Raw genomic sequence first — 11,435 nt, forward strand, 5'->3', positions numbered from 1 at the left:
CTTAACAAAGCATTGCCAATTCCCAGGAGCTCTATACAGCAGTCTGGAAATCGGAGAATGTACTCATCCCATTTGGTTGGTTTAACTTGCCTGGGGACTCTGTGCCCTATGAGTCTACTTTTAGTGGTAAGAGAGGAAGGCCCTTGCATTTTCCAAAGCTGGGTTTAGGTGAGAGTGGGCTGGGCAGGAAAGAATCAGAGAAGCCAGGGACAGTGTAATCTGGAACACCATTTCCAGACCTTTCTATGGGGCCTGGGCGTTGGACTTTTTCCAGGGGAACATATTCGGGAAGGTCATTACTTTCATGGGACACAAGGAAACAGATCCCCCCAGGGCTGCCTGGAGGATAGGTTCAAGGTTTTAGACAATAGGTCTGCATTAGTCACCCCACAATGAAGAGTTCAGTATTCAGGTCAGGAGCAGGTGTGGTGGTTGTGCCTGTATGCTTTATATCTCCCGGGTCAACTCCAGTTCTCTGGGAGCAGAGGCATCTATGTGGGAACTGGGTATCCTAAGAAAGTGTCCACTTGAGAAACTAGAAAGAGGAGAACAATGGGGACCAAGGTCCTAGGTTATAGTCAGGAGTTGCCAACAGAAATTAACTACACCATGAAAAACCCTGGCTTCTTTCAACAGGTTTTGGTAGAGACTTCAGAATAAAATGAGTCTGGATTCCTATATCTCTGAGGGCACAAACCCCAAAGGGACCATCCCAGAGAGAGTCTTGCCTTAGGGAGCTTGCTAGGTGGAAAGATAGGGAGGGGGCTCCAGCCTCAAAGCACCAAACTTTCTGGTGGTGGTGGTGAGAGGTGGGTGGGTGGGGGGAGCCTATCCATCCAACTGCATGGTCCTCCTAATGTGAGTCTCCAGGCATGGCTGAGGCCTTCTAAGCCACTTCAGCCTAATCTTCCCTCTCCTTCCCCCATCCTGGCTTAAGGCAGGTGTGCATCTTGGGGTGGAAGTGTGGTGAGGTGAAGGGAACAACGGGAGGAAGTCCAGTTGGCCTAGACTACCCACAGGCCTCTGGGTTAAAGAAGAGGGAGTGGAGAAGGGTGCTTCTGGGGCTCTCCAGTAAACCTGGGTAATATCCCTCACCCAGGGTGCCAAAAGAGGAAAAGAGACCAGAGGGATGGGCAGGTGGGGAACGAAGCCATCAGACATTGCTGATGCGCACACTAATGGCACTGCCCTCCTTCTCATCCTGCTCCCTTAATGACTCCTCCAACTTGAGCTTTTCAGGGTCTCTGTAGCATACAGTGGTGTCACGGAGGCCACTCGGAGAGGCTACTTTCACAACTTGGTCAAAAAGGCTAAAGTCTGCTATGTATTTGCCACTGGCTGACAGCGAGATGGCAGGTGTGAACTCGTAGCCCCAAAGGATCTCCTCCGGCAGGTAGGAAGTGCGCACCTGGCAGGTGGCACTGGTGGATTCCACTGTCCCACTTAGGATCAGCACCAGCTCGAAGTCACCCTCACCACTGCGGAGGGGGAGGTCTTTCAAGGGACTGGTCTCATCCACCACATGGTAGAAGGTAAGGGGTAGGATGAGGAAGGGGCTGTCAGAAGCCGTGTCCACTTGGAAAGTCACATTGACCTGGTTGAGCCGGATGTTCTCGCCCTCCTTTGTCTGGTGGGTCTGAAGCAGTTTGCCTGTCACCTGGCAGCCAATGAGGAGGCTCTTACGCATGTTGGCGACTCGGATCATAAGACAGGGCTTTCCATTGTGTGCAGCTACAACCGCATGCTGGCTGAAACGGATGGTCTCCGCCCGCTTCTTGGGCCGGGCAATCTTTGCCAGGAAGGTACCCGTGATGAAGATTTCCAGGATGGTGGTGAGCACCAGCTGGGCAATAAGAAGCACGATGGCCAGTGGGCACTCCTCACTGATGTAGCGGAAGCCATAGCCAATGGTGGTCTGGGACTCAAGGGAGAAGAGGAAGGCCCCGGTGAGCGTGTGCACCTGTACCACACAGGGGGTATGGTTGGCTGAGGGTCCCAGCTCCAGCAGGTCCCCATGGGCCACAGCTACCAGATACCACACCACACCAAAGAGGAACCAGGTGCCTGCAAAGGTTGCAGAGAAGAGCAGAAGCTTGTAGCGCCACTGCATGTCAATGAAGGTTGTCCACAGGTCCTTGAGGTAGAGGAAGCGCTTGTCAGCAATGTGCTCCATTCTCACATTGCTGCGGCCATCTTTTGTCAGGACTCTCCTCCGTCGTATCCCTGGGCCCATTAGGGGCCGGCTTTCTGTCTGAGTGGTTTGGCTGTAATACACCTTGGCAACCGACGTCATCTGCAGAGAGCAAGACAGCATAATGAGCGGTATTGCAAAAATCCAGCAACTCCCAGCCACCACCCAATGGGAAGGAAGAAGAAACATTCATTTTAGTGCCACTGATTTGTCCTCTTATTAGCAAATGTTTACTGAGCACTTGCTATATGCCAGGCACTGTAGTGCAAGATGCTGGAAGGTCAAAGATGAATCTGACAGCATCCTTGCTCGCCAAGAACTCATAGCATAGTGAGAAAGATTCATATTCAGTAAGCAAACAATTGCAGTACAGTCTGACATTTGTAATTCTTAGGAGAAGCAGAGAAGAAAGAGTAATAGGTTCACAGTTCCTTGAAGGTGGGAGTGAGACTAAAGAGGGCTCTACTGGTCTCCATTCACCACAAAACCAGTTCTGTGAAGATCTCTAATTCTGAAATAGGATCCCTCCCCACCCTCAAGAATGGCAGCAGCAAGAAAGACTATCCTGTTGAACTCCTTCCAAGCCAGTCCCCCTTAACACACACATGCCCTTAATTTCTCCATTCTCTCCCCTACCTCCACATCCGTACTCACTGGTGATACAAAGATATTCGCCTGGCTCAGAAGATAGCAGAAACTACCCATTCTTCTACCCCTTAAGATGTTCTCTAAGCACCCAGCCCATTTCGCTATTATTATTATCATTGTTATTATCATTATTATTGTCATCATCTATTTGCATCTTCTGGGGAAATTAGGTGTGGGTTAGGGTCTGAAGTCTTGTTGGGAAGAGCACAGACAAAACTGAGCAAAAATAAACAAGTGATGGTGGGGGCTTCCCTGGGGGCACAGTGGTTAAGAATCTGGCAATGCAGGGGACACGGGTTCGAGCCCTGGTCCGGGAAGATCCCACATTCCGCGGAGCAACTAAGGCCATGCACCACAACTACTGAGCCTGCGCTCTGGAGCCCGCGAGCCGCAACTACTGAGCCCACGTGCCACAACTACTGAAGCCCACGCGCCTAGAGCCTGTGCTCCGCAACGAGAAGCCACTGCAATGAGAAGCCCGCGCACCGCAGTGAAGAGTAGTCCTGCTCTCCGCAACTAGAAAAAGCCCGCGTGCAGCAACGAAGACCCAACACAGCCAAAAATAAATAAATAAATAAATAAATAAATTTATTAAATAAATAAATAAACAAGCGATGGTGGAGGAAAAACATCAAACTGAAGCCTCCTGGCAGCACAGGAACATTTTCCCAAGGACTGGGAGAAATGCCAGGTTGTAGGTGGCAAAATTGTCTTGACTGAGTGAAGCAGAAGAGTTAAGAGTGTATATTAGTTTGTGGCTATTTCTGCACAAGTTCAAATTCAGGATTGCTATTTATTCTGATAGTAGAAAGTGGGACAAGGCTCTGAAATAGGAGACAACTCACTTAATACAAAGTGCCTGGCACCCCTGCCCAAGGAATAACTTGTACTTTTCCATCAGAGAAAGAATTGCAATCACTTGAGCCCTTGGACTCTGGATCTGATGGCCAGACCTTCTGGGAAGGAGCAGGTGACCACTGGGGAATTTAGTTCTTCTTGGAGAACACAGAGTGGCTCATCACGTTCTCCATTCCGAGAAGTCTATACCACTGCATTTTATCATTCTCCTTCACACTGCCCCTTATCCTATATGCCCATGGCCTTACCCCTGGGAAACTCTAAATTATTTGGGTCCATTTATATATCCACCCAAGCGGACACTAAATTGGAAATCACCAACAGACAAGAATCCCAGAATATTCAGAGGCAACCTGGAGCCCATTTTACACCACCCACTTGGAACTTCCATACACATGAGACTCCTTGGCCAGAACTGGATGCCATCCACTTCCCAATATCCTTGGCTACTTTGGAGCAAGAGGGAGGCTTTGAAATTCTGAAGTTTGAAGAATTCTTATTTAGAGCCCAAGTAAAGCCCCATTCAGTACTCAATAGTAGTAATATTAATAAAAGAAACAACCACCACAAAGCTTGCATCTATGTACCATTCAAAGTTTACATGTTAGCGTGCCTTCTCATTTGACCTTCAAACTCGAGAAAAGATGTGAAACCTCTATAGGAGATTTTAAGGAACAGGGGAATCTAAAACAGATTCTGGAAAGTTGCTGGAAAGTTGTGGATAAGTGAGCATAATTTTAAGTTTCAAAAAGAAAAATGAAGTACATTTCACAAACTACAAACAGATAAGGTATCAACCACAGGCAAGATTCTAGAATGGAACATTAAGATAGTGAATTCTTGGGCAGAGTGGGGGAAAGGTAGTTATCAGTAGGACCCAGCATGGGGTTACTAAGAACAAGTAGCATCACATCACGCTAACTTAATTTCCTTCTATGACAAGGTTACTAAATTGGCAGATACGAGAAATGCAACAGAGAAAGTGCATCTAAGCAAGATTTTGACAAGATCTCAAGTTATGTCCTTGGGGATACGACAGAGAAAAATGAACAGAATGCTTCTCTAATTAGGTGACTTAAAAATAAAAAATCAGTGTTACTGGTGAGTGGATCATGATAGCCTGGAATCAGCTTTCTAGCGATGTACCACAGAGCATTATCTTTGGCCTTGACCTAGTCGATGTTCTTAACACTAATTTTATTCAAAAATATAGAACACACGGCCATCAGTTATGCAGATGACACAGAGCTGGGACGGACTGCAAATGGAAGGTCTGAGGCAGAATTAGGATCCAAAAGGAGCCAGAGGAGTGGGCCAAATCGAGTAAAAAGGATAAATGTTGGATTACATTTGGGTCCAAAAATTACCTGAGCAAGTTCTGCGTTGGAAAGACGTGATCTCATAAGCAGAACCACGAAAATGAAATTAGGCATTTTAGCAGAAAGTAATCCAGTGTGAGTTATCTACGTGTTTTGGTTGCCAAAAAAAGCAATGCAATCTTAAGCTGCTTTAGTTGAATTAAAGTATCTAGAATAAAATAAGGATTCAGTTGATTCTGCCCTGTTGATCCCACATCTGCAGTATTGAGTCTCAAGGAACAATCAGGACATGAGAGGATTCAGAACCAAATCATATGAGACGTGTTTGAAGGAAACGGGGAAGTTTACTTGGGAGGAGAGACGATCTGAGGGTTATGAAGGCTATGTGAGAATATTTGGTTTGAAGGGCTGCCATGTGAACAAAGGTTTGGATTTGTTCTTTGAGCTCCAAGGGGAACAACCAGGACCAGTGAGTTCAAACCACCGAGAAAAAGATTCCAGACTGATATGAAGAACATTGTAACAAATGTAGAAAGAGCATCTCAAAAGGTAGAGAGTACCCTGCCCCCAGAGGTGTTCAAGGACAGGTTGGAGGAGTGCTTTGCAGAGATTCTAGAGAGGAGATTAAAGCTTTGGGTGGGAAGGTTAAAGATTGTCTTTAAGTTTCCAACTACATTCATAGAGGATCAAGATGCCTGCCTCCTCCCCATCTCTACCCCCCACCACCCGCCCTTCTACCATGACATCCAGAGATCCCACATCAAAGCCCTAGCTTTGTTTGTGCCGAGGAGAGACTCTGTATATCTGGGGAAATGGAAGCTCTTGGGGCCCAAGGAAAGTCTTGCTTATCATTCCCAAGATAATAGTCTATGATTATATATCATTTTACAGTTTATGAAACATGTAATTTGACCCCCACGCCATGAGGTAAGTAGGAAAGGCATCATTAGAAACTAAGGTTCAGAGAGATTTGCTCCAAGTAGTTTTGGAACCAGAACCCAGGTCTTCTGGCTTCTGATCCAGAACTTTTAAATTGTAGCGACTGCTTCTGTGTATCCCAGGTTCATTCTCACAGTCTCATGTTTTCAGGAGGTGCCTCTGTGGTCCCCTGTATAGAGGATCACAGCTGAGACAGAGAAGACAGAGCCCGGAGCTTCCAGAGCCCAGCGTTAAGGCTACAGATTGGGGGCACTGGAGATTTTGGCCTCTGGCTAGACCTCTTCCTTGTGATTGCCCCCTCCAGCTGTGTGCCTGCTGTTGCCAGCCTTTGTATCTGCCTCCTCCAGCTATTCTCTGCTGCTCCCAGCTGCTGTGCCACCTCCCACAGCCAGGCAGCTTTGTTCTCCCCGGTAGTGAGAGTCAGCAGCAGATAAACAATCAGCCACACTCCACCCCCTGGGCCCCTGGGAAGGGAGCAGGCCAGAGTTCTGGAAATGGTTTGTTGCTGCCCCACCTGAAACACACATACTCTCTCCTCTAGAGGGTGCTGTTTCCCCCAAAACAGTCCCAGCCAGATACCAGGGACAGTAGCTGAAGAATTCTGAAAACAAAAGCAGCCTCTGAGTGGTCAAAAGAGACAGAAACAGACACAATCACCTTCTTTCTCCTCTAAAAATTAAACTAATGAGTCCCTAAAACAAAGGCCAGTCACACCTACAGTGACGTCCAGCACGTTGCCTCAGCAAATACCTCTCCCTCCTTCTGCTTCCTGCCTGCAGATTGACCTAGAGCTTTCTTTCTTTACCTGAGAGCTCGTGAGTCATTTGTTCTCCAGAATGAATGGATTTATCAGAGCTCTTCTTGAGTACAGGACTGCTCTGCAGTACAGATACTCCTCTTGTGACTAAAACTGATCCCTGGCTCCCCACTGCTCTGAGCATGGCATTCAAGGCCCTTCATGATTTGGTCTCTGCCTCCTTCTTGGCTTTGGTCTTGCCACTCTTCCACACGTATCCTAGACTCCAGCTCCACAAAGCACCTCGCTGTTCATCCCTTCTACCTTTGGACCCGCTTTTGCACTGGACCCGCTCCGTGCCCACCTGATGACCTCCAGCTTATCTTTCAAAACTCACTCAAGTGTTAGTTGCCCCTTTGGAAGCCTCCCTGACCCTCGAAGAAATAGCTCATCTTCTCTACCTCCCCGCCCCCAGCATGGGTTTTCTAAGCATGGTTTGTACACATTCCTATTTTCAAACATCATCGTGCTTTGCAATGGTTTGTTTACCATTGTTTGCCATCTGTGAGTTCTCAATTTAAGGCCACAGACTGTGAACGTCACCTGTTTCCCCAGTACCAAGTGCAGTTTGTTAAGAACGTCTGAGTAAAGAGATGACTGGAAGCCTGATTTAGAGAGACAGAGGCCTGAGTCAGAGCTGCAGCCTTGGTCTGCCTCACGGGCTCTGCTCATGTGCAGATGTTTGCAAATTCTCTTTTCTAAAGGTGGGAGAGAGCAAGCCCCAAGGCACTGCTCCCAGCTCCCTCTGGGTTCGCTGTCCCCTTTGCTGGAAGATGAAGGAGGAAAACAAGCCTTGTCTGGGAATAGCTGTGGGCATAGGGGCGGCCTCTGTCAAATTGAGTGACCAGAAAGGATGCTTCAGCCCCTCCGCGGGGCAGTGGTGGAGGGGGGCAGGTTAGAGCCGTGCACCTTCTCCTGACCTGTCATGTCAGGCTGGGGTAGGGAGGGGTGGTGGGCAGGGAAGCAGCCCTGAGCAAAGAGCTTTATCTGTTCTTTCTGTGGCAAGAGCAACCTGAATGAAGAAGCTATGGGGCATGAATCCTAAATGCATCCACCTCCACGTGTGAATGAATCCTTTCTTCTCTACCTCTGCCTCTCTTTGGTTTCCTAAATAGTTCACGGTGCCATCATCCTTTGAAAATCTAGGGATTATCTCAAACTCCCCTCCTTCCTCATCTCAATATTCATCGGATGCCACAAGCTGTGGATTTGTTATTTGTGTCTCTTCCCCTTCATTTCATTGTCTTACTTTAGGTCCTTCACACCTTTTGCCTGAATCATCAGCCTCCTACACATCTCCTGTCTCTATTCTTTCTCTCCCCAAATCCTTCCTACACTGCTACTGGATCACTCTTCCTCAGTTACACCTCTGATCACAAATCAGTGCACATGTATCCACCACTTCACAAAGCACTTTCACATTTTATTCTCATGGAATTCCTATAAGGTATTAAGGTTACAATCCTTATTTTATGAATGAAGAAACTGAAGCTCCGAGAGATGATGTGACTTGGTAAATCGAGATCTTCGGCCTCCCAAACCTCCCTGCCTCCAAACTCCACTTGTCATTATACTGTAACTATCTTAGATCCTTCCCCAACTCAATCCCTTCTACCTTTGGGTTTAGGTTTGACAGATAATGTGTCCACTAGCTATCAAAGAGAAGCCAAACTCAGTCTGGCACAGTTGCATGGTCTGCTTCTACACCTCATTCCAGCCTTATTTCCTGCCTCATCTCTCCTATGGCGAACTTCAGACAAACCAACTGTCCCCTGCTCCCTGTCGTATACACCCATGTTTTCCTGCCTTCACATGATTGTTCATGCTCGTCTCTTTTCCTGACCTCCCTTTCTCCTTGTCTCTACATAGCCATGATATCTTTCAGAGCCCAGTTCAAGTGACTCCTCTTCCATGAAGCCTTCTCTGATCCCTACAGCCTTAAGTAAGGCCTCTCTTTTCTGAATATATATATTATATATATCTCCATCTATATCTCTTATGGCACATCTACTTGGTATAGCATGTGTCTTCTACTACAAAGAAGCTTATTAAAATAAGGATTCAGCCATAATATGTTTTGATTAGTCTGATATATGATTAACACAATGTATGACACATAGTAGGTGCTCAAGAAGTAGTTTATGAGTGAATAAATGAGCAGAAGGGGGCCCCCAAATCACTCCAGGTGTAGGGGCCAATCTAAGAGCACTGGGAACGGACTCCATCCTCCAGGAGGACTAAGGATGTGTGGAAGCTCTTGGCCTGGGTACAACAGATGGAACTTCACTCTGGCCCAGGGCCTCTCTCCCTTTGGGGCCTTCTCACTCCCCCCTTCTTGTTTGTGTCTTCTCTTGATTTTTCTTATGATGTTTTCTCTTTTTCCTTGTATCCACGGAAACCCCAATAACTAATTATAGACACTAATAGATATGCCAACAAACCAAATGTCCTCATCTGTAATGATGCTGCCCACCACACAGGAAGACCCATGCAGTCTCAGTTGTGTTTTCATGCATTTATACAATAAACATTTACAGGGTGCCAGATTCTAAACAAGACACTTGAATTATGGAGGTGAATTAGGTGTGGATTCTGGCCTTGAGGACCTTACAATCTATTAAGGGAGACGACCACATAACAGGCAAGAAGTGATAAGTGCCATGGAATAGGGATCCACAAAGTGCTGAGGGACTTTGCAAAGGGAAAGGTGACATCTAGCTCAAGGGGGTGGGGCTGAGGAGGTAACGAACGTGTATTGATTGAGAACCTGTTAGGTGCTAGGCACTGGGCTAAGTTGTTGGGGATATTTTAATGTTGGCTCATATAATTCCTCAAACAACCCTGTAGGAATGTTATTATCCCCATTTATTATCCCCATTTATTACCAGGTTGTTATGAGTAAGTAACAACCAGGAGTTGAGTTTTTTCCTCCATACCTGACTGTCTCACTCAGGGGAGATTTTATAGAGGAAGGTGGCATTGGGACTGGGCCTGAAGGATAGGCAAGATTTGGACCCTTGGAGACTGGAGTTTGGGGGTGTCAAAGAGAAGGCACCTCCAGGGAAGGAAGCAGTACAAGCAAAAGGTATAGCATTGAGTAGATTCAGGGCCAGCAGGGGATAGGGGCCAATCATTTTGGTTGAAGTGTTGGGAGCACATGAAAGACTTAACAGGACAAATTGGGAAAACAATGATGGGCTCTGATCCCACAACACCCTCCTGCCTTGTGGCCACTAGAATGAAGGGTGAGAGCCACACGGCGTGGGTGTGGAGCCCCGTGCCTCCCACAGGGATCAGATGCAGGGACTTGGCCTCCTCTTCATAGTGCTCTAGCCGCACACCCTTTCACAGAGCCACTGGGTGAGTTTTCTCTTTTGACCATGGAGTACTTCTTCCTGATGTTTGGTTCAGGGAAATGGAAGAAGAGAGAAGGAGAGCAACTATCATTTACCGAATGCCTAGCTTAGACCAGCACTTCACATTTCATCTTTGCAACAACTCTGGGGAACAGAGTTTTTATCTTCACAGTTACTTATGAAACTGGGGTTCAGAGAGCCCAGGCAATACAACATATAAGTAGCACAGCTGAGATTAGTACCTAGTTCTGGCTGCATTACAAGGTCCTTTCCACTATAGCTTCAGGTTAACACTATATACTGAATTTGCCTTGGATGAGCAAATTCCACACTCAACAAGCAGAGAAGATGGACACCTAGAGCATGATAGGGGTCTAGCAGGCACCAGCCAGGTGTGAAGAATTCACCAGCAATGACACCCAGGGTGCATCTGATGGTTGGCGGTGATACTCTTTTTTTATGATTGTTCCATCCCAGTGCTCCTCTCCTAGGTTTGCATGGCAGGTCTTTCTCCTCCCCATTTCCTTCTCTTGGGCTCTGCTCCCAACTCTCTTCTCATCTCTTCTATCATCTGCACTGCCCTGCTCGTATTTCATGCTGGCTGTTACCAAAATGTGTCTCCCTGATTCTATCCTCCTTTTCACTGTCCTCTTTGTCTTTTCACTCCCTGCACATCTGTCTGGATCATCCCTTCTTCCCCTAAGAGTTTCTTCAGCTTCCTAGAAATCTGATTTTGGAAGATGGTGATATGGAAGAATACTATGCTATCCAACAAATCACAGCTCTGACCTCCAAATTCTGCATCTCACTGTATCTCCACCCATAACCCAAAGCCTAGGTGCCCACATTAGTAGAGGCATTCTAAGCCCTACAACCTTCTATTCTCCCTGCTTCTTCCCTCCAGAAAAGAGCTTCTTGATTTAGGGGTTTGGAAACAGGATCAGAAAGGGAGGCAGTTTCTAGGAAGACAGGAGGAGTTCCCACTATAGCTGTGAACTAATCCAATTATTTTAGGTTTGAAGGTACAGGAATACCTGAACCAGTCACTGCGGGGTATGGATAGAAGTAGAAAGTGGTAGTACCAGTTCATTCTCTGGCCCAGTAACTGCCCACCATGCTCAAGTGCTACGTTTTGAGAGAGCCCTGCGCACAGAGGGGTTGTGAGCACGATCAACCTCCGGGCCTGAGGCTGGGCTGGTCTCTAAGCCCACACTCATCTTAGACAGCTGAGCTAGGCACGGGTCCAAGCCTAGCATCCTGGAGATAGAATGAGGGTATCAGGAACTAAGAGGCAGCATTACCTGGTGGAAAGTGGGCTCGACTGGGAA

General features: G+C 47.2%; 1 protein-coding gene across 1 annotated transcript in view; it reads right to left on the reverse strand.

The window, feature by feature from the left end:
- Positions 1-773: 773 nt before the first annotated feature.
- The window catches only part of KCNJ10 (potassium inwardly rectifying channel subfamily J member 10), a 28,690-nt gene continuing 18,028 nt past the window's right edge, over positions 774-11,435 (reverse strand). Inside the window, exon 2 of the mRNA XM_068541089.1 lies at positions 774-2,293. Coding sequence (XP_068397190.1) covers positions 1,154-2,293 — 1,140 coding nt within the window. The 3' untranslated portion in view covers positions 774-1,153. The remainder of the gene's footprint in view (positions 2,294-11,435) is intronic.

Source organism: Eschrichtius robustus, chromosome 3, assembly GCF_028021215.1.
Source record: "Eschrichtius robustus isolate mEscRob2 chromosome 3, mEscRob2.pri, whole genome shotgun sequence".
In the NCBI taxonomy this organism is placed as follows: Eukaryota; Metazoa; Chordata; class Mammalia; order Artiodactyla; family Eschrichtiidae; genus Eschrichtius; species Eschrichtius robustus.